The 26447-nt window shown below is 33.7% G+C and overlaps 1 protein-coding gene across 4 annotated transcripts in view; it reads left to right on the top strand.

Annotated features, from left to right (window-relative positions):
- Window positions 1-26447, top strand: part of LOC140452845 (probable phosphorylase b kinase regulatory subunit alpha) — a 95203-nt gene that overhangs the window by 55289 nt on the left and 13467 nt on the right. For all 4 annotated transcript variants that reach the window (XR_011952226.1, XM_072547188.1, XM_072547180.1 and 1 more), the window contains 6 exons: window positions 9768-9973; window positions 12802-13087; window positions 16854-17056; window positions 18830-18968; window positions 22140-22192; window positions 22247-22396. Coding sequence is in view for 3 of the 4 variants with exons in the window: in XM_072547188.1 (XP_072403289.1) it covers window positions 9768-9973; window positions 12802-13087; window positions 16854-17056; window positions 18830-18968; window positions 22140-22192; window positions 22247-22396 (1037 nt within the window). In the remaining variant the exon portion in view is untranslated. The remainder of the gene's footprint in view (window positions 1-9767; window positions 9974-12801; window positions 13088-16853; window positions 17057-18829; window positions 18969-22139; window positions 22193-22246; window positions 22397-26447) is intronic.

Below are 26447 nucleotides of genomic sequence, written 5' to 3'. Positions count from 1 at the left end.
AACCGGACCTCATTGGACCTTAGAATTTCTGGGAGAAGTGGATTGCATCAATGGTCTGGAATGACGACCACAAACAAAGGTTGAAATGGCACTATGGCTTGGCTTCTTTCAACAGGAATAGGTACAACTGGATACAATGGCAACATTTGAAAACTCACTTTAACTGTAACTATTAAGTGAACTGCTACTCATTTTCCCATAAAAAAAGAATGAAGGACGAAGATATTACAAATTTTGAAGAACATTTTGGACAAACGCTAGAGTCAAGCGCTCATGACAACAACCTTAGCAAGGTGATCTGATGATCTTTTAAATTCATTCGCAAACTTGGTAGAAACAAAACATATACGGTTAAATTTCTATTTCTTTGACGCACAAAAATCCCAAGGCGGTTTCGATTGAAAGAAATGCCGAGGAAAAACATATCTGTGAAATATAAGCAAACTATAAAATGGTTTACATTAACTCTAGCGACGCAAATAAAAATAAATTGAAAGATTCTGTGTTTTATTACGTACGAAAGTAATGAGAAATACACTGAAATTATTCTTTGTTGCTTTAAATATATATGAGGGGATTCCAATATTACCGCGGAATTTACAAATGCTACAAAATTGCGGACGTCGCACCTAGAAAGGTTAAAAATTCTCTGGATATCGGGTCTGCATGATCTGAAGGAATGGAGGCTCAGTGTACAGCGCCGTTTTATTGGCGGCGGCTGTACTTAGGGGTTCAGGACCCTCCCAGCTGACGGCAACGTCCACGACAATTACTTGTTCATCCTGTTGCGTGACAAGGTCAGGTATCATAAGAGTCCCGTCGGCTCATCTTATTCGCGGCTCTACCTCGCAAATCTACCCTTTCGTTTCAACTGCTTTTCGTAGATACGTAACAAGCTGATCGTGTCTTTTGATTCGGTGCCAATGTGCTGCGGGGAAATTTTGCAAAACATGACGAAGGCTCTCGTTACGTTCGCATCCCTTTCGGCACCTCCGCTCATATGGTGGATTTGAAGGGATGCGTCTTGTTGGCAGATTTCCTCGCAGTTGGATTGCCTTGATATGGATTGCTAGTAGGGCGGTGGATTGCTTATCCAGGCAGAGCTTTCGAAATGTGAAGAACTCTTACGAAGTCCGCTTTCACTATAGCCGTCCTCAAGCTTCTGGCTCAATTCACGTGTGATCGATGCGGAATTGCCTGATGATGTTTTAGTCCATTTAAGGATTTTCTCCCAGAGACGTGACATATATGGTAAACTGAGAGTTAAGGACGTCGTATCAGTAGCTGAGCTGATTCATTTAGTCAGTCTCCTTCTCATGATAGCCGGGACGTGCATGGCCATGGCCATGACGCCCAGGCCACCCTCTTTAATGGGAGCGTGGATGTAAGCATCGGCGCACGTACGATTGAGAGACAGAAACTTCCCAACGGACCTGTCAAAGTCCTTCAGCATTTTCATCGAGATTATTGGACTCTGCAACTTGTCAAAATACTTCGGTAGCAACTAAGTTTTTAGTACCAGCAGCTTTTGTGCTGGTTTAAGCCCCGCACGATGTATACGATCGAGCTGTGTCTGCATCTCGTTGAAGGCTACCCTGGTCTGTCCTAGAGCATTATACCTTCGGCTTAGGTATCCAACCAGCTCACTCGGTTATTACCACGGTTGACGTTAACAGTAACAGCTGCGCTCTTACCAGCGTTAATCGACATTCCTCTTTTCTCGAAGAATTCGACGGCTATCCGAAGCTGACTGGTACTATCTTTGGTCGATTCAGATAGCAGGATTAAATCATCAGCGTAACCCAGCACTGATATTTTCCTGCCATCTGCAATTGGAAGGCCAGGCTTGTCTCCATCAAGCTTGCATATCAGTTCATCGATCACCATGTTAAAGAGGTATGGCGACAAGGGATCTCCCTGTTTGACGCCTCTACACATATTGATGTTCGATGTTGACTTGCTTTCGGCAGCGACCCTCGTACGACAAGTCAGGTACCAATCCACCACATACCGCTTAAATGTCGCGTCTAACCCGAAGCGATTCATTGTCCGTTCTATAGATCGTTGTGAGACTGTGTCGAAAGCTTTTCGTACGTCGATGGATATGATATTGTAAGGACGAAGGCCCCCTCTTCGTTCTTTGATTGCCGTTTGAAGAGTCAAGTTGTTCAATAGAACGCCATCAACCTGCTGAAAGCCTCTCTGGAGCTCGTGGAAATCTAGCACCGCAAGTCTCTTCCCTAGCAAGCGATGCAACACCCTGATCATTACTAAAGAGGTGGTTATCGGACGCCAATTACCTACCTCCAGTGGATCGCCACCCTTTGGTATCAAAGTGGTCCTCTTCTGTTACAGCATGGCTGATCAGTAGCGGTTCCTTGTGATCTGAAATAGGTTCACCATCTGTAAGCGATCTTGATGAAAAGATCGTCCGATATTCCCTTTCAACAGCTCTGATGTAAGGGTGTACATCGTTGCCAAAGAGAGGCTTGTCATCTATGATTGCCCAAGCCAGAGCGGATCTATCGGTATGATATCGGGTTTGGGTCAAACAGTATCGTTGAGCCCTTTGATGTCTATTTTCGATAGCTGGAGCGTTAGAAGATTTCGATTTATTCTGGTGTTCTTGTTTTGGCTGATGTTTTCGCTTCCCGGCACTCGCAGTGACAAACTCTGTAGCGATATACTCATTTAAAATAAACCTGACGCTCTCACGATGTCGCTCAGCATTCGTGTATTGAGTATACCTACATAGCTGTTGTTCTACTTCCGACCATCCGTTCTTGCTGTTGAAATATTCGTTCATGTAAGAGGCAATCGCCTCACAGTCTCTCAACGGAACAGGCTCATCAACTTCGGGGTTCTGTACATTGGCGGACAGTGGGGTGTCACCGTGTTGACCCGCGTTATTGAGCCCGGGGGTCGAGAGGATGTCCGCTTCCCCATATATGTTAAACGGGATTGGGCTTATCATACAGCATTGCCTTACGTCTTTACCAATCCTAAACGATTTTAACAGTTCTCTATGTACCCTCACAAACTATTTAGGTTGGTTTTAAAATGGCAAAAAATCACACGAATCATAATTTTTTAAAAGCATTTCTGCAGTTACTATAGGGTTAAATTGTCGTTGGTGAACAACTTATACACGGTATTAAATGTCGATCTATTTCATAGTAGAAGTAAGACATATTCAGCATAACTACTAGAATTGAGGCCGTAATTATGACTTTTTTTCTTTGGAAACGTTTTTTCAGGCGTATTATGTAGCTTGCATATTTCCCCATTGGCTGTGAAAAGTATAAGCAACAACATTCTCATAATCTTTGCTTATTCTAGGACCTATATTCAAAAATTTCCACGAATCATTTGCTTTGTAAATTTGTGGCTGTGTCATTTGTTCAAAACATGATACAATGTTATAATGTCATTTTCTCGTGTAACGTTCGTTTACTGCCTTGTGCTTTATTACATAATGATATTTATACAATTTATAAACCATTTATACAACATCAATCATTTTAATCATCATCATGTAGAAATATCATAGAACAATATATGTAGTTATCATAGATAACCTAAACTCTTAGATACTTTCTCACAATGCTAGTTATTTCGATCATCAAATTGCAGCTAACATAGAGAGATCGAAAAAAACCTCATTAGAGTAGTCCATGCACTAAAAATGTGGTTTAGGATCTAAGGCACTTCCACAGAATAATTTATACATAACTTAACTTGTTAACAATTTTCTTTAATTACATTTTAAAGAATATATGTCTATAAACAATTTTTATGTTGACAATAAAAGGTCATAATTGTTCTTTCTGACATTAATGATTTGTGAAATGACTGAACTGGCAACCAGCATCATTTAAATGTATGTTCCAAAACCTATTATAATTGTCAGTTTTCACAATGGCTAGATAATATTGCAAGTTGACTAAATTTCACCATAGATGTTTTAAAATTATCTACAGTGGTTACCGTTCGAACCAAAGAACTAAAAGTTATTTGGGTTATAATTACTTAAACATTTAAGGAATTAGGTTATCGAGGATAGTTACACTATGCTTCAGGATGTTTGATTGAAGCTAGAATGGAATGTGAATCATACAGGATATTGTATGTTAGATTATACTTTTGATAGATTATGTTAATAAGAAAAAATAAGCTTTTACAGCTATAAAGAATATTGGTTCAAGTTATAGAATCTTATATAAGCATAAATATGACAAAAATAATTATACACCTTCAAAATAATTATACTAATTTTAGCTTTAATTATGCTAATTTAGTATATATTTTATAAAGCCAACTTTTTCAAAAACTGTACGATATCTAAATATATTTGGTAAATTTGAACCCAAATAAAATTTCAATTTAAATTGTTATGAACATAAATAGACCACGAGGTTGTTGAGAAAGGTTGGCGTGATGACTCTAAGTGCACTGAATTCACCTTCCAGTAAATGAACAAAATATGTAAGTTCTAAAAATACACAAATAAACAAAGTATTTTTTGTATACAACATTAATATATATATATATATATATATATATATATATATATATATATATATATATATATATATATATATATTATGAGGCGAAATTTATCATTGCAATTTAATTGCCTCTTCTTCACTGTGGCTTTCATCAGGTGAGCTACAACACTTTTTTCTGCCTTGACGTTTGGCTTGGTAATATAGCTTGGTTCCCTTAATATTTCGCCTGGATGGTGCAGCTGAATATCTGTTCTCCTTTAGCTAATGTACCAAAAGGTTGTCGATTTGTACCCCTATTTCTTCATCTTCTCTAGATAACTGATTTAAAACTTTCTCGGGGGAGAAGTAAATTCCCGTGGCTGCAAAGGAGGAAACAAAAATTCGATTTATAGCGCTGTTTTTGTTTTTTGTCCTACAAAACCTACAGAGCAGCATCTGTCAGTACAGCAAGGTGATCCTTTTGAACCATTTTCAGTCCATTGTAACCACATTTTTTCTTTTTTATAAATTATATATGTCATTGGTCTCGTCATAATTATTGAATATGTAGATTGGAAGATCGAGATCGAAGTCATTAAAATGTCACAAGAAAATAGCTTCAGAACAATATCGAGATCGAAGATTCTCGAAGTAGGCAAATAAAGTTCCTTTTGGAATATTAGCTCTAAAGTACATTCGTTTACCAAATTTCCATCTGTAAACATGAGCACGTGTTGATATTCGCCGTCTCATTCGTCAAGAGGCTATTAAATATAATTTATTACCTTAAGCCAGACAGATTCTCATGTTACAGATCCAAACTTGCCAGCATTTTAAATTCAAATTGTATCGTGTTGATTTTTAAGTTAATATATTGTGTTATATTTATGTTATAGTTATTGTTAAGTTATTTACTGATCGTTTTATTTTTTAGAGTTTAGTTTAATTGTGATATAATGATTAAATTTCAAGAAATTCTTACACTAACAGTTTCAAACGTAAATATTTTTAAAAATCATATGATACACATCAGTGCGACCCTATTTGGCCTTCACGTGCTTCTATTGACAATTGGGAATTTGTAAAATGAATACGGTTTAGGTCTTTTAATTTTGGTTACCACTTTTTGGGTAATTTCTGCTTTGTGCCGTCTCAGTAATAAATATATCCAGTCAGTTCCAGGTAAATTGTTTTTGAAAAGAGGCACTTGTCGACCCTGGGCATCCAAAACACTTTTGGCTAAATATTTTATATCTCGCAAGACAAGGGGAAATCCTCACTCGCAGCATATTGCAGCACGATGTATAATGGTTTTTTTTTCGTTCGCGAAAAATACAGTCTGCCCACCATTTTTTCTGCCGTGTCGGCCATTATACCGGTTATTAAGGGTTCCATGGGGAATTTCTTATTCTTCGGCAGCGTGACGTAAGGACCATCCTTCCTCAAGATCTTTCTGGAGGTCATTTTCCACTCTTACTTCGTTATAGTCCTTATATGGACCAGCACCAAGTTTTCTTATATGATTTCGAACTATTTATTTTTTTTTTAAGAAAGCAATAAATTAAGATTTCTTTAGAAACAATGTTTTTGCCCTCTGTGGAGATCAATTTCGACCCTTACACCTGATCAAATTAGCCTTTTTGTGAATTTTTAAATTTCCCGCGTAAATTATGATACCCTGAAAAATAGCGTGTGTATATGTGTTGACAGAGAACATGTAACTATTAAGGCAATTATTAAAAATCCAACATTCTTTTGTAGTTTTCCTCGGGCACCCGAAACTTAATAAGCTAAAGAAACTTATCAAAAATATTGCCATAATTAAAGCAAGGTTTTTTCCATAAAAGAATATACCTACTTGAACTAAACAATCACAGATTTCACGCTAGTGTTTACTAACTAAAGCGACGTTGTCAAGCGTTTGTTAAGCTTCTTAGATTTCGGGGAAAATTAAAATATTCAGATATCACTTGCAGTTATCAATTTCACTCCATTTTACGGTAACGCAATCCTAGGTGGCGGTGTTAGTTGTAGCTCTAGATCTCTAGGGACTTCTGACATTATTGCCACAATTGATAACACTGCTCAGAGTGTTACAGAGTCACCAGGCTGGAATGCAGGGACTTCTGATAGTACTGCCACAATTGATTGCATGGCTTCTGTAGGTCCTTTCTCAAGTTAATTTGCACCTTTTCCACCTTTTCTACTAAGTAGAGTAGTCATAAATACGGATCTACGTAATAATAGATGCAGCATTACATCGTGGCAGTGATGGCATGCTAAGGACGGAGTGGTATTGTAAACCTTGTTTTAGTAACCGTTTCATAAACTTTTGTTCTCAACATTCATCTAAGATGAAAACAAATTTGTTTTTGGCCCTTAAAACTAGGGTTATCAACTTATCACACACCGAGTTCAGGGACAAGGAACTAAAAAAATTGAAATCTATACTACAAGAGAACTCCTATCCCACAGGGCTTTTGAATAAACTCATTTTTGGTTGTCCTTTTCCTTTGCACTTTTCTGACAACCAAAATTTTCATAATAATGAGGTCCGACAACTGACACTCACATTGACACACAACACATCAGAGCTACCACAATCTAAAATAACGTATGGTTGCCTACCCTATATTCCAGTTCTGACACCTAAGCTAATGAACATATTCAAAAATGTTAGTGGCTTAAAAATTGCAACTAAGAATGTGAAAACGGTATCGAAGTTATTCACAAAGACAAAGGATGCGTTCACAATACAGGAGTCATCGAATGTTGTTTATTTTATACCGTGTGCCAATTGTAGAAACGTGTATATCGGAGAATCATCTCGTAATTTTCACAGTAGAGTGATCTCGCATCGCAGCGACATAAAAACCAGAAAAATAAATGCATGTGCGCTGACAGAACGTGCTTGATGTTAAAACGTGAATTTAATTTCGAGGATTCCTGTATTTTGGCAAAGGAAAAAAACCATTCAAAAGGTGTTTTCTTGGAAATGTGTTTCATAATATCCAATACGTCTTGTATAAATAAAAAGTCTGACATAGATAAACTGAGTAACATTTATTGTTATTTACTGACAAAACATCAAAAATAACATAAAAATTTACTTTTATACATACACACCATAATACACCTGCATGCAAAACATTTTGCATATCATCAAGACAGGTTTAATATACTACTTCCATGAAGAACTAAAATAAAACATGAAGAACACTTAATTAATTTTTAATCATACTATTTTTGTCTTTTTTTTTCTGTTCTCTATGGATCAGTTAAAACACACCATTAAAAGATATCACAAACGAAGTTTTACTATCAATAACTAAATTTTAAAATGTATTTTGTGTTATTAATGTTGAGTGTCATAGCTTTATATAAATAATCTCGACGACTAGTAAGTTGCACTGACAATTTGTGATATATTGTAAATATTTACACATTCTTCTAATTACAGTGTCTTGAAGAAGGAATAAAAACAATTCCGAAAGCTAGACCAAAAGTCAAAAGAGTGTTTCTGTAGCATCCCGGCCAAACTTTCTGACTGCAGCACTAATAAACTGTTAATAAACTGAGTTTACAGTATACTCATTGCGACCCTCACATTCGCCTATTTATTTATAAGTATTATTCTAATTTCTAAGTAAATTAAAGGGAATAAGTTATGGGATATTAAACATATGATACGTTTCAAGATGTATCTACAACATGTTAAAATTTAGACGTTAAATTATGTATATGTCGCCCCCCATTTTTATCATAAATAGGTACTATTGTGTATTCAATTCTTAGCTTCAATTTAGAATACACTTTTTCAATATTATTATAATTTTAATCCAAAACGCATATTACTCAATCGGGAGAGAAACAATAAAGAAAACTCTACCATTTGGCTTAGATAGAAAAACTATAAACTTAATCGATGCCACTTTAAAAATACTGTATCAAAGGTAAGATTCAGAGGTAAAGTGTCAGATCCATTTGAAATCCGTACAGAAGTAAGACAGTGTAAGCTGATGTCTCCTTTAGTGTTTAAATGTGTCTAAGAAAAGATTATTAGAGAGTGGAAAACAACCTTACCGTCAAGTTATACAACACAAATTGGACACAAAAGAAAGGGTCTGAAGGTAAACAGCGTAGCATTCGATAAAACAAGTTTATTACAAACGTCAAGAATGCACAAAATTAGAAGGTGAATGCATCTGTGAAAAGACTATACAAAAGCAGTAGCTTATCTTTAAACTTAAACCTCTGTCACTATAATACAGTGATCAGGCTGTCGCGTCAGCCCTATAAACATTCGAATGTTTAAATATTCTAAAGAAAGGGTCATTACGAAAACTTAAAATAAAAGATAGGACAATTTTGAGAAAACTGTTAGGACCAATGAAAGAAAATGGAGAATTCCGCCGAAGGCATAATCATGAGTTATATGAACTGTTGGAAGACATTGTTATCAACATTGGAAACTGTAGAATGATGTTTTATGCTCACCTAGAACTTACGAATCCTAAAAGATTTACCTATCGCATTCAGTTTTCAATTACAAGATCATCATCTTATTAAAAATGGGCAATGTAGTTTAAAAAAAAATTGTAACAAACGGAAATTCCAACTGGTAACCTTCAAGATCGTCAAGGTCTTAGAAATAAGGTGAAATCTACTAAGAACCCTATTTTTCTCACTATCCCAGCTCCTCCCCCAGAAGTAAGTGGTAACAAAAAAGGAAAGAGAAACATTCGACTAAAATGAAAACCTACTAGCAGACGAGGAAAACTTAATCGTGAGAAAGATAAAAAATCTTCGTGGTCCTTAATATACCGAGACAGCAGCAAAAAAAATTAAATTTGACATTTACAGATAATAACTGTAGCTAGTGATCTTGTCTATCAATCGCTACGATGAAAATTAAATTTTATGATAAATAAGTCAAACAAAACATTAGCATTTTGTTTCCACTCGGCTTAAACTCAATTTAGTAGTGTGTTATTAGTGTTTGACTAAAGAATTGAACAAAAATTTTATTTTTGTATCCAAAATTTCTTTCGAATAGTCTTCAGCTAGCATTACGTTTCTATTTGAAAAATCCTCATTACATCTATTGCTCACACAAATGACAGAGAATACAATCTTACAAAACGTACGTTAATTCGTCCAAAAATAAAAATGCCTAATTAATTTTTTTCTGCTAAAGTCAATGAGTGACAAAAAAATTAATGTATTTCTTTCATATACATACATGCTGAATAAAATTATGTTGTATTATGTTATTTCCAGCTGAAACTCTAGGTATGGAAGGTAACACTTCATTAGAAAGAAGATCGTCGATGTTCTTTTCTCCAGCTGTTTTGGACCAAGTAGATAACGCTAAGGATGATTCAACAAGAACCCCTTCACCTGAAAAAAAACCACCGATGCCGAAACCTACCATCAATGTTACTAGACATAGGCACCAGTCTGAAACCCAATATGCTGATACAGAGGTAAATATGAAGCTAACTGCTCTCTTGATCCTGAATTTTCTAATATGTTTAATATAACAAAGATACTGTGATATTATCTTTGATATATTCCGATAGACAATAGTTAATGAGCTTTTGTTTTAGACTTTAGAGTTAAAGTCTAAAACGAAATGGGTTTCACAGCATTTGTAAAAGTTACATATGAAGAAGAAGTATCACTTTTTTTATTCTTAGAAAATTTTATATATTATGTATATAATTAATTGAAAAATGTAATTTGCTATTTGAGTAATACAAATGTCAGTTTTTAAGCAAAAAAATAATTATTTTTTCGACAGTTTCGCAACAATCAGTTTACATACATCAGTTTACATTTTCAAGATTAAAATTTGGTCAATGTGTAATAATTTTATTTTGTGCATAATTGTAATAATTTTGAAACTTTGTATTAAAATTAATGGAAATAATACATATTGCTATAATAAAAATTTCAAATTAAACTAAATAGCTAAAAGATTAATTATATAAGAAGTATCACGTTATGCATAATCTGCGTTGACTTGGTCCCAAATCAACTCATAAAGGATTTTATTCACAGGGATAAGGCGGTAATCTGAGTACAGTAATGTTAGTTTTTTGGCCATTTCGTCTAAGTCATGCATTCTTGATGCGTGTGAAGGTATTTGTTGCCTAGCGATTTGCAAAAACTCAAATTTTAGTAGGTCATCTCCAAAGGATGTATTTTTATTAATTAACCACTGTCTAATATTCTCTTTCTTCCACGCTGTTGTATGAAACTGTTCGGTTTGCCGTGAATGATATTTGGCATTGTCCATAACAATAATCGAACCTTCATATAAATAAATACACTTCGTATAAATTTCAGCATTTGTTCAAAATATTCTTCAAACCCATCGGCGTTCATGTCCTCGTGGTAGTCGCCCGATTTTTTTTTTAATTCAAGTAGAAGCAACCCTTCTTTCAGAAAACCCTCAGAACTCCCAATGTGGGTAATTATAAGCCTTCTCCCTTTTCCCGACGGTGCTGTAATACATGTGGACAATCCCTCCAACACAGCTTGACGGTTGCTTTTAACATTTTTGTCTTGCCATACCTTGGAATCCAAGATGGATGTTCCAAGAGGTCAATTTATAATTTAAGAAAGGAGGACAAGGAAGGGGTCATCACGAAGTCTGTTCTAAAATCAGGGAGACGACTACTGGAAGTTAATGAAAATGTTAAAAGTGTAATTCGAAGAAAGGTTCATTCTTTTTATTTTGCCAAGGAAATTCCAAGAATTTCAAAAATCCATGCCGCATTGCAAGATGTACTGGGTATCAGTAGAACTCGATTATGGAAGATACTTCACGAATTAAGTTTTTCGTAGGAAACCATTAGCAGAAAATCAATGTTAATGGACAGTCCGGAAATCGTTTCTTGGAGAAGGCAGTATCTTCTGCCTTCCGAAGAATATATTATTTAGATGAGACATGGATAAATGAAGGCCATAGGGTTGTCAAGGTAAAGCAAGACACACATGTTAAAAGCAACCATCAAGCTGTGTTGGAGGGATTGTCTACAGGTATTAAAGCGCCGTCGAGAAAAGGGAGAAGGCTTATAATTACCCACATTGGGATTTCTGAGGGTTTTCTTAAAGAAGGGTTGCTCCTATTTGAATCCAAAAAAAAACGGGCGACTACCACGAGGACAAGAACGCCGATGTGTTTGAAGAATATTTTGAACAAATACTGAATTTATAGTATCACTATTTACAAATAATTTACATAATACAATTTATACTTAAAATCTTGAAAAAATGCAATGTATTCTTCTTCTTCTTCAAGTGCCCTCTCCGCTACGGAGTTTGGCAATCATCATTGCTATTCGTATCTTTGAAGGTGTTGCTCTAAATAATTGGTTAGATGTGCACTGGAACCAGTCTCTTAAATTGCGCAGCCAAGATATACGTCGTCTCCCCACGCTTCGTTTGCCCTGAATCTTTCCTTGGATAATTAACTGGAGCAATCGGTACTTTTTCCCTCTCATCACATGACCAAAATATTCCAACTTTCTTCTCTTGGTGGTGATCAACAGCTCCCGTTCTTTGTTCATTCTTCGAAGAACTTCACTATTTGTTACTTTGTCTGTCCCTGGCAATTTATTATTCTGACTAAATTAAAATCTGAATTGTTCTGAAAAAGTTCTGTAGGCAGAAAGAATGTACTGGAACATATCACTACACACATCTTCTACGATACTACAATAGGTAGTTGTCACTGCTCAACAGTTCTGTGCCCATAGTTATGTGTCTCACGTAAATAGAAAAATTTATCAATTTTAGAAGTTTATTTATCAATAAATCCACATATTTTACATTCCAACAAATAGGAAAAACTAGAAAAACCATCTTCCTACAAATCCCTGGGAAGTGTTTTACAAAATAAAATAATGGGAATAAAACATAAATGGTAGAGCTGGTAAGAATATTTAAGAAGTATGAAACCTGAAACGCTTTCATAACAGATCTTGGAATTGAAAAAATTATGAAACTAATGACAATATCATTGAAAAAAAAAGTTAGAAAAAGGTAAATACGGAAGAAGTTAATGAGAAGAGAGAGGAGAGCATGTATAAAAAGAAATACAGTTTTTCCCGATGTTTAAAGAGAAAGGTTGTAAACTATGTCAAGAAACATAAGGATGTAAGAAAAAACGGAATTGTATGTTTGAATTGGATTCTTTAGATGTTTTCCACGATGAATAATTTTTTAAAATCTACATTGGCCTACATATTTTTCGTTTCTTTTTTATGTTAAACTATATGATCAAACCAAAGTTTTTAAATTTTAGGTAGAAGAACTTTTTGCTATGCTTAGAGAATCAGATTCCCTGGATGAACAAGGTGACATCTTGCAGTATTTAGTGGATACTAAAGGTTTGGACTATAACACTGGTATGTTGGAATATGGCCGGGTAGTTACAGTAAAAGATCTGTTGAAAGGATTATACGAAAAAGCCTGTCATCAAAAAATGTGGGGTTTAGTGCGACACACAGCTGGAATGTTAGGAAAGCGAGTAGAAGATTTGGCGAAGTCTGTTACTGATTTGTTAGTACGTCAAAAGCAGATTACTGTAGGTAAGTATACTTAGTATGACAACAATAAAATCTACAAAAATAACATATAGGACACTTTTGTATTCTATACAATTTGCTTGTAAATATTTTAGCGCAAATATCTTGTCTATTACTGATTGTTTATGTCTGAAGACTGCATGGTATTCTTCCACTATGTTTTCCATATATTTATTTAGTCTACCTCGTAAGCATTGAGCTTATCTTATAACATGTTTCTCTAAGTGCAATGCCTCTAAAATTTTTGCATAGTTGTTTATCTCATTTTCTTCTTCTTCTGGTTCCTATCCGTTTCGGATGTTGGAAATCATATTGGCAATCATGACCTTGCTTGCTGAGGCTTGAAACAGCTCCGTTGAGGTTTTCTTAAACCATGTTCTTAAATTCCGTAGCCATGATATTCTCCTTCTACCGGGTCCTCGGTTACCTTTGACTTTACCTTGCAATATAGACTGCAGCAGGGAGTAACGGTGCTGATTTCTCATAACGTGTCCCAGATATTGCAATTTTATGCGTTTGATCGTAAACACAATCTCTGGTTCCTTCTTCATTTTTTCTAGAACTTCCCTGTTCGTGATCGTTGCTGTTATCCCATTTTATGTATGATATATTCTTCCTATCGTCCATTCTTCTAGTATTTTTCCATCTTCTCCGAGCGTATTAGTAAGAAAATGTATTTACATAGACGCTTTCATCCTTCTTTTATCATTTTAGCTCCATGTTATTCTATCTCATGTGTCCATCCTGTGTCATGCCCTGTTCTTCTTCTGTATTCTTTAGTAATCCGTGTAAGTAGGTCTTCCATATTTCCGCTACCTCTATGTCTCACTTATTAGTATCTAACTAGTGTATTTTTGTATCGTTCTTTATGAGAGATGAATTAAATTTTCTTATGCTTTCTTTAATTATTTTCTTTTCCCCACTTCAACTTGTCTCTACATGTCACTCTTGCCAGATAGTAGTCCAAAGTCTCCTATCCAGTGCTCCTGTTATACTTCTTACTCGTGATATGGAATCATTTTATTTTATCTGTTAATATGTGGTCCATTTGTTTCACTGTTTTTTCCATCTGAAGACACACGTTTCTTTACATATTTCCTATCGTTGTAATTGAGCACTTTTTATTACTAGATTTCTGTCTACTGCAAAAATTATTATTCTGTGTCTGGTATTGTTTGTTATTTCGTGTTTGTTTTATTTCCCCACTGTATTTTCATTAAATAGATCCTCCTTGCCAACCTTTGCGTTATAATTTCCTATTATTATTCTCGCTTCATGTTTTTACCCTGTTTATACTCTTTGTCTAAAATTTCGTAAAACATATCTTTTTCATCTTCTTCTATATCCTCTATTGGAGTATTTACATTTATTATGGTTCTATTTCTTTTCTTCTCTTTTATTCTGTGAGACAGATAATCTATCTGTTACTGACGATTAAAATACTATTGCCATCTCCTTTAACCTTTTCTGTAGTATAAAACCTGCTCCTCTCATTCTATTTTGCACACCGTTTCTCTTTTATGTCTACACTTTGACTCTAGCTGTTTAGTTTGTTTGATTCCAAGTATCCAACTTATATTTCGTGATTTTTCGTATTAATTTTTTCACTTGACCTGTTTCATAACACCCAGTATTTATATTTTCTTAATTTTCTTTTATCTTGGTCTTTTTCATCGCCTCGGTCAGCTTATTTTTTCTCTAATTGATCATTTATTTTTTGCTTTATTTTACTCGAATCGGTTTCAAATTATGTTAAATTCAATCAAATTTGCTGTTTACATTGTTTATTTTCTTTTTTGTTGCCTGGTCGTCTCCTTTTCCTAACATCCTTGTAATGTACATTTTTGTGTTTTTTAATTGTTCACTGTCTTTGTTATATAAAAATACTTCCATACTTCTCCATTTGTCGTTATCTTGCTGAAACCAATTTCCACCTCATTACCTTTTATTCTTTCTTCATATTGCTGTTCCGGAAGTATAATGACACAACTGTAAAATTTTGGGATTAAAATTGCATTTTCTACATATTTGTAAATCGTTGTAAAATTATAAGATTGGAATTTATTCTCGAAAATATAAGAATGCGTTGTAATTTTTCTCTGTGTCAGTTCTTTGTTTGTGTAGTTCGAATCTACGAAATATTTATTACTTTATCATATATTTATTACTGTGTCATTGAAAGAAGTTTAAAAAAGGCTAAGAAATCGGGACCTATTTATGTCCCAGATCGATATATTTCAGTAATCAGGAATGTAAAAGAGAGGGGTGAAAAAGAACTCACAAACTTTCCAATTCGGGTAAAGTGATTAGAAGATTAAACGTATTTCAATTCATGGCTATTATCGGTAATATGATTCAGGGATTAAAGGCTTGAAAAACGTCTGCAGATTCTGAAAATATTATTTTTGTGCTATACATTGTATTTACTTATATACTAAAATCGCTTCTTGATATTTTTGTTCTAATAAACAGTTTGATTACCTTATTTTTACATTTTTACTTAGATTTCCCACTCCTATTCTGAGAAATGTAAAAGAGTGTAATATATTTTCAGAAAAACAATGACATATTTACATAGTACTGGGTACTGTGATGCTGTTTGTTATTATTTGATCAAATGAAATTCCTTAAAAGTTGCAGAAGACTCCCATAATACCAATATACTAATTTCATAGCAGCACTACACATTGAAACTTTGGCCCATTCTATAAAACAAAGCAGCAGGATTTTGTTTTTGTCGTCTCCTGTAAAACTTCAGTTTTCGCAGTTGTGTCAATATACTTCCGGAGCAGCGATATGCTTTTTGTCTCGTTTCCTTGTGCGTCTTTCTTTATCTTTTACTCATATCCTAGTTTATGTCTATTCTCCCATCTTTAAATTCTTTTATACTTATTTTGTATATTTTGTCTTTTACTCAATTCAGTTCTATTAAGCAAATTTTTTCGCCTATTTTTCTTGCGCCGTTAATATTATATGTTTTCCCAAATATTGCTCCATAAAATTTGACATGCTCCTTTCAAAGTATTTGTATCATTGGTATCCATTTTTAGGCTTTATAAACCTACATAATTTTTAGTTTTGTATTTTTTCATTTATTCGAGCTGTTTTTGTTTCTTATATTCATTTCTTTTCGCATCTGTATGTTTTCTTGAACTAACCACTCACAATTATTTCTTAGGTTAATGTTTTCCTGTTTAAGGAGTTGGACTTAGTTCCTTAATTATTTTTGTTCTCTTCTCATTTCTTTTATTTCCGATTTCATATCATTTACTTCGGTTCGCCTGTCTGTCATTAACTGTAACTGTTTTTCCTTTTTATGCTTTTTAACAAGTAATCTGACAGTTTTAAAAAGCTTCGCCTTTTTTCAGTACTATCACTCTCGATTACACCACGAAAAAAGCTACCCAGTAAACCCGTCGTAAGGAAAACTTTTATCAGTGTAATCAAGGAGTTATTTGTTAGAAATTTGTTAAAAATTATAAGCGCCTCTATTGACCGGGTTACAAACCTTGTTTGTTTACATTCCGGCAACGTCTGTATCGAGTGGCACTTTTTTGTTGAGGAGTAGCCTACTATGAGCATCTATATTCATTGATAGTACTGTGTATAGACCCATTTTGTACCCACTTAATGCATTCCTGATCTAATTTTATTAACTTATTATGTTCACTTCCAAGCGCGTACAAATCATATATATTTAATTGCCTTACTAATTGAATCATAAAAGTAGTAAAATGTTAGATACAAAATTTGTTTGATCTCATTTTAGGTATGCCTCCGAACAACGAGCACACAATTACAGCCCCACTGCCAGAAAATGATTTGAGATTATTGATACACGAAGCTTATGGAGAAGATGACAGTACTGCTATGTTGACACAAGAATTATTATCCTATTTAGCTATGTTTATTAGAACTGAACCGCAGTTGTTTTTGGAGATGTTAAGATTACGAGTTGGACTTATCGTCCAGGTATATAACCTACATATTTATTTATTTATAGTATGGCATACAATAGGAACACATAATAAAATTAAAAATCGATTTAAAACGTTATATGGAGTATTACGAACGAATATCTAATATAGTATTAATATAATGTAAAACATTTCGCATTCAGGAACGAAAGTTCGAGGGTATAGCCTTCGGGGGCATTCTTCAACAATGACCACAATCACACTCAGAAGTAAAGGCTTTTCCCCATCTATATAAGCAATCAGCACATCTACCGCTGCTTGTTCTTATTCTGTTTAGCGTTGCCCATATATTGTGTGTGGTCCATGTATTGTGTGTGGACAGTAGTAATAAGAAGCGTACACAAAATTTTTTAATGCTAAATTTAGGGTATGATTATACTATAAATAATTTTACTCTAAAATTCCTAATAGATTTAAACCATCACAATAAGCCGTTACTTGTTATCTCCATGCTAAAATTCCAGCCCATATGAATGAATAGACTAAACGACCTTGGATGCCACTACCAAAATCGTATTTTCGGTGGATAATCTTCTCAGAATTAGGTAGATTTAAATTTAATTCCTGCTTAAAACTTACTAAAGTAATGTTTTTTGGGAAATAGGACATAGTTAGTCATGGATAATACGAATCTTTTTTAAAGGTCCATATCAACGGGTCAACTAATTTTTACTGATGAAACTACCATCTATATACTTCTTTATCAAGGATACAATAGATACTGGAAGGTTACTGACCGTACTCTTAATGTCCCGAAGGTAAATTTAGTTAGCTAAAGGGCTAATTAATTCTATTCAGAATTTTAAGATAATACGTGATGTTTTAAAAATAATATATCCTTTTAAACAATTTGAATACAGGAAAATTCAACATTTTTAAGCGTAGTGAATATAGGGTGCTTATGGTTATGGCAGACCGGGACAGGGCCCATTTGTGGGCTCTTTAGACACTCCTAGAATATAGGGTGATTTCTCTTCAAATGTATTTTTGTATCTTAAAAAAATGTACCAAACTAGGTGTACCTGAAGTAAAGGTAAAATCTGCCGAACTGTCGAAGAATGAAAATCGATAGAAAATAAGGTATTTTTGGTATATCGGTAGATGGATTGCCGAATCGGTAACTCTACCTAAAAATTGGTTGAATTGGCATCACAGCAAGTAAGTTCTAACTCTTTCTTTTACTAGAGTATATCTCACAACCACAGCTTTGTTTAACACTTTATTTAAGCTGTTTTCCTGTATTACGAATTTCCAATGTGATCATTGCTCTACCATGACCTAACAAATCAAATCCTACAATACTACAATACACTCTATGGGCGTAACCCTCTTTTCATTCTATCCTGATCTCTATGAGTAAATGTATTTTGTGTAGTATTTGTTACCACAAAATTAGCTTTACTTGAAAGATTACATGCCATTTTTATTTATTTTTTATTTGAATATAATTTGTAGCACATATCCACCGCTCGTGGCTCGGATATATAGACCGTCGGATTGCAATACGAAGTTCAACCACGATTTTATCCATTATCCCTTTTTGTGTACTGAAAATGTCATATGAGATAACACAAAAAAGGAAATTTAGAGTTGAACTAGGGTGCGTTTTTCTGAATATCGAATTTTTGTAATGGCATACTAGAGAAAATTTTTTTGCAAAAGAAGAATTTATTTACAAAAGAAAATTCAGTTTTCACGCAAATTCCCCCAGAAAACTTGGTGATGTCTTTAAAATAGAAAAATATTAATATTTTCTTCTCATTTGCAGGTCATGGCTACTGAACTTTCAAGAACTCTTATATGTGATGGTGATGAAGCATCAGAACACCTTCTCAATTTAAGTCCATTCGAAATGAAAAATTTGCTACATCACATTATCAGCGGAAAAGAATTTGCGATTAGTAGTGGTAAGTTTCAAGTTATTAAAACAAAAATATTTAAATGGGAACTAATTTCTTCAATTTTTATTTGTTTGTTTTGTTTTATGATTTTATTCCACTGTTGGTTCTTGCTATTACTTAATATTTTCCTAATATTAAGGTGTATATGTCTTATTGGTCTTGAGATCGAATACAGCAGCTTATGTCATTATTAATGACACACACTGATTAATAACTATGTTGACACCAAAATTTTTTAAGTCCCTTTTTTAACTATTACAATCTGGTCAACTGTGTCATCTGTGAAGGTAGCAGTAATGTTTTGTTCTAACTCTGGAGTTGACCTATTATGATCCCATATGGCACTCCGACTCTAACATTTCACAAATATGTCTACATCCCACTTTATTCTAAAGTATATGTCCTAAATTCATGATTTTAAGATTTCTGTGTTCTTTTAAAGTAAGAATGTTTTATTTGTAGTTAAAACCTTCTTGCCAAAAACTTTATTAATAGCTTGGCCTACATATAGATTTTCTTATTTTCTTTAGATTTTTCTATTGTATCTGTTACTGTCAGACAAAAAGATACCCCAAAACCTTCGAACCAAAGTGTTCGATTCTTGTATCCTTCCCGTTCTCACTTACGGAGCTCAAACCTGGACATTCACAAAACAGAACATGGACAAGATTCGAAAAACTCAGCGAGCCATGGAACGACAGATGCTTGGTATCTCACTAATAGATCGGCAAACGAACGAAGCAATCCGGAACAAAACAAAAATAAAGGACGCCGCGAAACAAGCAGCTAAATTAAAATGGAAATGGGCTGGACACAACGAACGTCTCGAAGATGGTAGATGGAACAAAGAAGTCGGAAACTGGCGACCGTACGATGCGAAGAGACCAAGAGGAAGACCTCAAATGCGCTGGAGCGACGATATCAAAAGAGTCGCAGGACCAATGTGGAAACGCCTAGCACACAACAGGGATGAATGGCGAGAAATGGGAGAGGCCTTTATTCGACAATTCGGATAGAAAAAGGGCTATAAAAACTCACCTCTATTTTTTTATACTTCTTATTAACTTCTTTTTACAATTGATTTATTACATTCTATAAAATACAGCTTAGACTAGACCCGAGAATAATCTCCGATCTTTATGTACCTACTGAATAACATTTGAAATGTTGCTGAGCACTACAAGTCACTCACAATATGATTTAGAAAACAACACAGCTCAACAGTGCATGGATACGTTAAAACAAAAACTTTCTTTCATTCAGGTTGACCAAAGAAGTTCAAAGTTATTTACAATCGAAAATGCGACAGTACTTTTTTGAACATTCTGAGGTGTTTTATAGGAAACTCAATTCTCCTCTAAAAAATGGCAATAAATCAAAGAAGAAATACGTGAGTTTTGGGAAATTAACTCTTCGCAGCAACTGCTAATAATACCAATGTTGGATGGAGTGAACATACAACGCACAACTGTCAACACTATAGTACTACTGCCTACGAACCCTCACTACTGAATAAGTATCAAGTATTATAAAAGAGCTTCATAACTGGAAAACTTCTGAACCAGACGGAGTTCAAACTTCTGGATTAAGATGTATTCTGCTGTGTTTTTAAGTGCTTATCAATATTAATTAAATATATTAATTCTGATCCCCAGGAAATACCATCTTTCCTAACTCAGGAAACAACTTCTTTATACTTCTTCAAATACTGTACAATTACTTGTGTTGCAACTTTTTATAAATTAATCACATCCTCTGTACACGTACTTATATCTACCAACACTGTGCTCTAAACAATATCATAGAGCCTCAAGTGAAAGGATACACTAAGAGTTCATGGGCTGCAAAAAATAACTCATCATCGACTCATGATTCAAACAAATGAATTTAGCAATTAATGGTTACCACTTGAAACCATCTACTAGATCAGATGCTTAAAGCTGTAGAAACCTTCTCTAACAATATTAGAATGCACTTGCATAGAAAAAGTTCAGTCCGGAAGATTCAATATGCAAAATGTCAAGTCAAGGGGTTAACTTCAGAGTTTATACGAAGGGTAAAAAGTTGCTTCGTTCGCATTTTAACAGTAAAAAATTATTAAGACGCTAAACACATAGTACCGTGCTTAGTTCATTTGATATTGCTAAGTAGACGGATATAGAAAATATTCAGTGAAAAGTCCGATCACACCTCATAAAGACCCAAAAACATCATCTTCGTAGTGCAGTATAAAGAACGACGTTACCACGGTATTAAGTGGGAAGAAGACATGTATATAGCTTAACAATTATGAAAACAGATTGCTAATTGTAGAACTAATTTTCTAATTCTAGCTAAATAAATTAGAAGCAGGGTGAATCATCTACCGTACATCTCTTGATTTGCGCATTAGATGACGCAACACCGCTTAAACTAAGAGGACTAGAAATACGCATAAACCACCTTTTTAAGGACAAAAAATGCGCATGTAGTTGGGTAAACCTCTGCATGGGCGACATCCCAATGAAGTTAGGCAATACTATATCGACAGCACAGCCCCGAACTATTGGTTGACATCGGGAAAGATGTTCCCTGAAACAGAAGGTTCTCTGCTCGTACTTCAGGATCAGATTACAGTACCAACCAAAAATGACCCTAAATATATCATCAAAACAGATCTCGTACTAGTAAATAAAGAAATTAGACAAACAACACTAATTGACATTGCGATGCATAACAATAATCTGCGTGTTAACTATAACAGAAAGATCTCCAAGTACGGAGATCTGGAAATTCAAATACGGAGACGATGGAGAATAGAGAGTACCCATACGATACTTTTTATTCTCTCTAATACTGGAGTCATTCCAAGAAACCTCATAAAAAACATAAAAAAGTTGGGTCTGAGTTAACATCTCTGTAATACCATGCAGAAAGCTATACTACTCTCAACTTCCAGCTGTATACGAAAATTGTTGGGAAATACTCCAGCATATCAAGTCACCTAATGCTCGATAACACGGAAACAGCTCTACCCGAGCGATCCTTTTGATAGCGTAGGTATCTGCGATGGATGAATTTTGCGCTTAGGAGTGAGAGCCGTATTGTTTAAATCTAATCTAATAGTAATGACTAATTATTTCTTCATGTTTACTCCTCAGGATATTAAGATATAATACAAGTACATCTTATTTTCAGTTGGAAGAGGCAATTTTTCGATTGTTACCAATAAATCTAGCCGTATCAGTAAGGTAAGTAAATCATTTCTACGGTTAAGCTGTTTTCCAATTGTTATGTTGTTTTAGAAAAGTCACATTAGTTTGGCGAATGACCCTTCAGAGGACATTGTAGAACCAGATCGACAAGGGCAGTGGTTGAGACGAAGAAGACTGGATGGTGCTCTTAACAGAGTTCCTAGAGATTTTTATTCGAGAGTGTGGTCTATACTTGAAAGGGTATTGTGATGATTTTATTTCAATGTCTATTTAATTTATAATGTCTTGTTCTTATCTTAATTCATTAAAAAGCACAATAACTGATATTAATTTATTTATCACTAAATATACATAATTTATTAAAAAGCGAACGTAACATTTTATCGCAAGCGCGTCTTCAGAATTAACTGTTTTCTATTCTCCAAAAAGTCCTGTTATATATTCACTACTGTTAGACTAGAAACGTCTACGGCCTTCTAGACAGAGCGGCGAATTGTTCTCAGAACCGGTATGGTTAAATCGGCTTGTCTCCAGAAGGTTCGAATTGTTGTTTTTATTACAAAGGGGGACCCATCGTGTGTCAGGTAGGCATTACCTAAAAAATACGTGAATGAATGAAAATATTAGTAATAAATATATTTACGGTTTTGGGTCAGAATTTATCGTAACAGTATATATTATGTAACAATATTAAATTATAAAAAACAATCGAATCTTCGAAAGTTTCGAATTTCAAAGCTATGGTTATGAAAATATTTAAATAAAAAAATGTTCTTGTAAAATAAGTATAAATATGAATTTTTGGTGCTTGTTTGAAAACTAAAAAAGTAATTAGAAATAATTGATGGATTCGACCGTTACTTTTTATGTTACTCATTTTATGTAACAATAAAACACTGAAAAATTTGTTTTCACAAATTTCCACAAAATTTATTATAAAAACTTATCACTACAGCTGTTTCGGCAGAGTGCATTTTTCAAGTGATCTATTTTTGGCATGCGTTTACACTTTATAGTCTTTAATGAAATGGGTTGAGGAGGGGGGAACTATTTGTCTCAAGTTGGTCATTCGGAATTATATCCGTGTTTTTTAATTTGTTAATTTCCATAGATTCTAACAAAGATAGCTTAAGGCCTTTATTTTGAATATGAAGAATTTAAAATTCGTCATTAAAAGAATGATTATGATCTAGAAGGTGAAGTGCGTATGTAGAATCTGTTTTTCTATTATTGAAAGCCGTTTTATGTTCTGCTATTCGTTTATTAAAATTTCTACCAGTTTGACCGATGTAAGTTTTTGGGCAGTCGCCACATTTAAGTTTGTATACACCACTGTGTAAGTGCTTTTTATTTTGGCTCTTGTTGTTTTTAATATATTTGCCCAAGTTGTTGTTTGTTCTGAAAGTGGTGTCATTCCTTTCTTTTTTGTGTGTTTGGCTATTTTGTTGATATTTTGCCTGTATATGTAATCGAGCAGAAGATACTATGTTTATTCTCTGGTGGTGGAAATACGAATTTCAGGGCTTTCTTGTGTAGTTTTTGATTTAAAATTTTATTAATTGTTTGTTCGCTGTATCCATTGTTTACTGTTATTTGCTTAATGATATTTAATTCTGTCTCAATGTTGTATTTTGACATCGGAATTTCTGTTAATCTATGTAACATACTATGATAGGCTGCCAGTTTATGTTGTGTGGGATGGGATGATGAATTGTGTATAGTCGTGTCAGTATGGGTAGGTTTATGAAATATGGAGAAGTCTAGGTTTGTTTTTAAGTCTGATAATTTTTAAATCTAAAAAATTTATGGATTGATTTTGTTCTGTGTCTATTGTAAATTCAATATGACTATGAAGTGAATTAATATACGATAAAAATTGGTCGAGTTGCCTGTTAGTTCCTGTGAAACATACCAGTACGTCGTCTACGTATCTCCACCAATATAAAAACTGTTTGAATATGGGATGTTTTGAAATCTTTGTCTCTAGATGATCCATAAAAATATCTGATAGTAATGGGCTTAGAGGATTGCAAATTATAAGTCCTACACTGTTATTTGTATATATTTGATTAAATTCAAAGTAGTCCTGGTTTATGCAAATTCAGATGTAATGATTGGATTTATAATATTTTGGTGTAAAACGTTTTTTACTAGAATAAAAGTTTCTGTATGAAGAGCATGTTTCTTTTTCCTATTATTCCTTCTACAGAAACTTTTCTTCTTGTAAAAAACCTTTTAGAACAAAATGTTACATATCCAATCATGACATCTGAAATTTTACATCATCTTGAAATTTTCTTAAACCAGGACTACTTTGAATTTAATAATCAAATATATACAAATAACAGTACAGGACTTATAATGGACAATCCTCTAAGCCCATTACTATCAGATATTTTTATGGATCATCTAGGGACAAAGATTTCAAAACATTCCATATTCAAACAATTCACTTCACAGTCATATTGAATTTACAATAGAAACAGAACAAAATCAATCCATAAATTTTTTAGATTTAAAAATTATCAGACTTAAAAACAAACTTCGACTTCTCCATATTTCATAAACCTAAGAATACTGACACGACTATACACAATTCATCATCCCATCCCACACAACATAAACTGGCAGCCTATCATAGTATGTTACATAGATTAACAGAAATTCCGATGTCAAAATACAACATTGAGACAGAATTAAATATCATTAAGCAAATAACAGTAAACAATGGATATAGCGAACAAACAATTAATAAAATTTTAAATCAAAAACTACACAAGAAAGCCCTGAAATTCGTATTTCCACCACCAGAGAAAAAACATAGTATCTTCTGCTCGATTACATATACAGGCAAAATATCAACAAAAATAACCAAATACACAAAAAAGAAAGGAATGACACCACTTTCAGAACAAACAACAACTTGGGCAAATATATTAAAAACAACAAGAGCCAAAATAAAAAGCACTTACACAGTGGTGTATACAAACTTAAATGTAGCGACTGCCCAAAAACTTACATCGGTCAAACTGGTAGAAATTTTAATAAACGAATAGCAGAACATAAAACGGCTTTCAATAATAGAAAAACAGATTCTACATACGCACTTCACCTTCTAGATCATAATCATTCTTTTAATGACGAATTTTAAATTCTTCATATTCAAAATAAAGGCCTTAAGCTATCTTTGTTAGAATCTATGGAAATTAACAAATTAAAAAACACGGATATAATTCTGAATGACCAACTTGAGACAAACAGTTCTCCCCTCCTCAACCTATTTCATTAAAGACAATAAAGTGTAAACGCATGCCAAAAATAAATCACTTGAGAAAGGCACTCTGCCGAAACATCTGTAGTGATAAGTTTTTATAATAAATTTTGTGGAAATTTTTGAAAACAAAGTTTTCAGTGTTTTATTGTTACGTACTTATAAATGTTGTTTATAAATGTAAATTTTTAACCCAAGAACATTAATAAAACCACATTTTTTTGTGGATTCGTTTATATTAGAGATACGAAGTAGTTGTCCGTAACGGCATTCGTACTTTTTTCGAGTTATGATGTCTAAGATAAGATGATAAATAAGGGACATTGGCATTGCAATAAATAATGTGAGCATGTTTTTTTTCATATTAGTACAACTTAAAACGTTGCCATGAAAAAATCAAACTTTGGTAATTTTTATTTTCTAACAAAATCGGCGTATAGACAAAAAAATTCATAAATGGAATCATTGTTACCGTTGTGTTTAAATTTTGACTTTGATCCTACATTTTGTCTTCTTTCTTTATAGCATATTAAATACATTTTGCCAATGTAGTTTCCACTCTTAATATGTATTTTGTTTTATCTTCTTTCAATTTTAGACCGATATTTAATGCAGCTTCTTTAAAGCTCGGGAAAAATTTCTTTAACTTCTTATATTTTTCGTATAAATTTTTCGCATGGTATATAAAAAAACAAAGAATAATTGAAATAATTATAAACGGTCGGGAAGAAAAACAAGTAATGTTGCAATCGTTTTACAAATTAAAACTTAGAAGCTTATGCTGAATTAAGAAAAATTAGTGCAAGAGTCTTTTGGAGTAATCTTCTACGATCACTATTCTACGAAATAAACATGTGATTTTCCACACAAAACGAACTCAATAACTGTCATTTTAAGAAACTGAGGAGTTCCCCACACAGTTCTCGGGGTATGTCAAAGCATAACACATTAAAAATTTCAGACTTTCCCAAATATACCACTGCGTAGTATTGTTAATGTCGCGTGGTACTATTGTAGATT

This window comes from Diabrotica undecimpunctata, chromosome 1 (genome assembly GCF_040954645.1).
Source record: "Diabrotica undecimpunctata isolate CICGRU chromosome 1, icDiaUnde3, whole genome shotgun sequence".
NCBI classification, from domain to species: domain Eukaryota; kingdom Metazoa; phylum Arthropoda; class Insecta; order Coleoptera; family Chrysomelidae; genus Diabrotica; species Diabrotica undecimpunctata.
The sequence above is the reverse complement of the archived record's forward strand: the minus strand, read 5'-3'. Positions and strand labels throughout refer to the sequence as shown.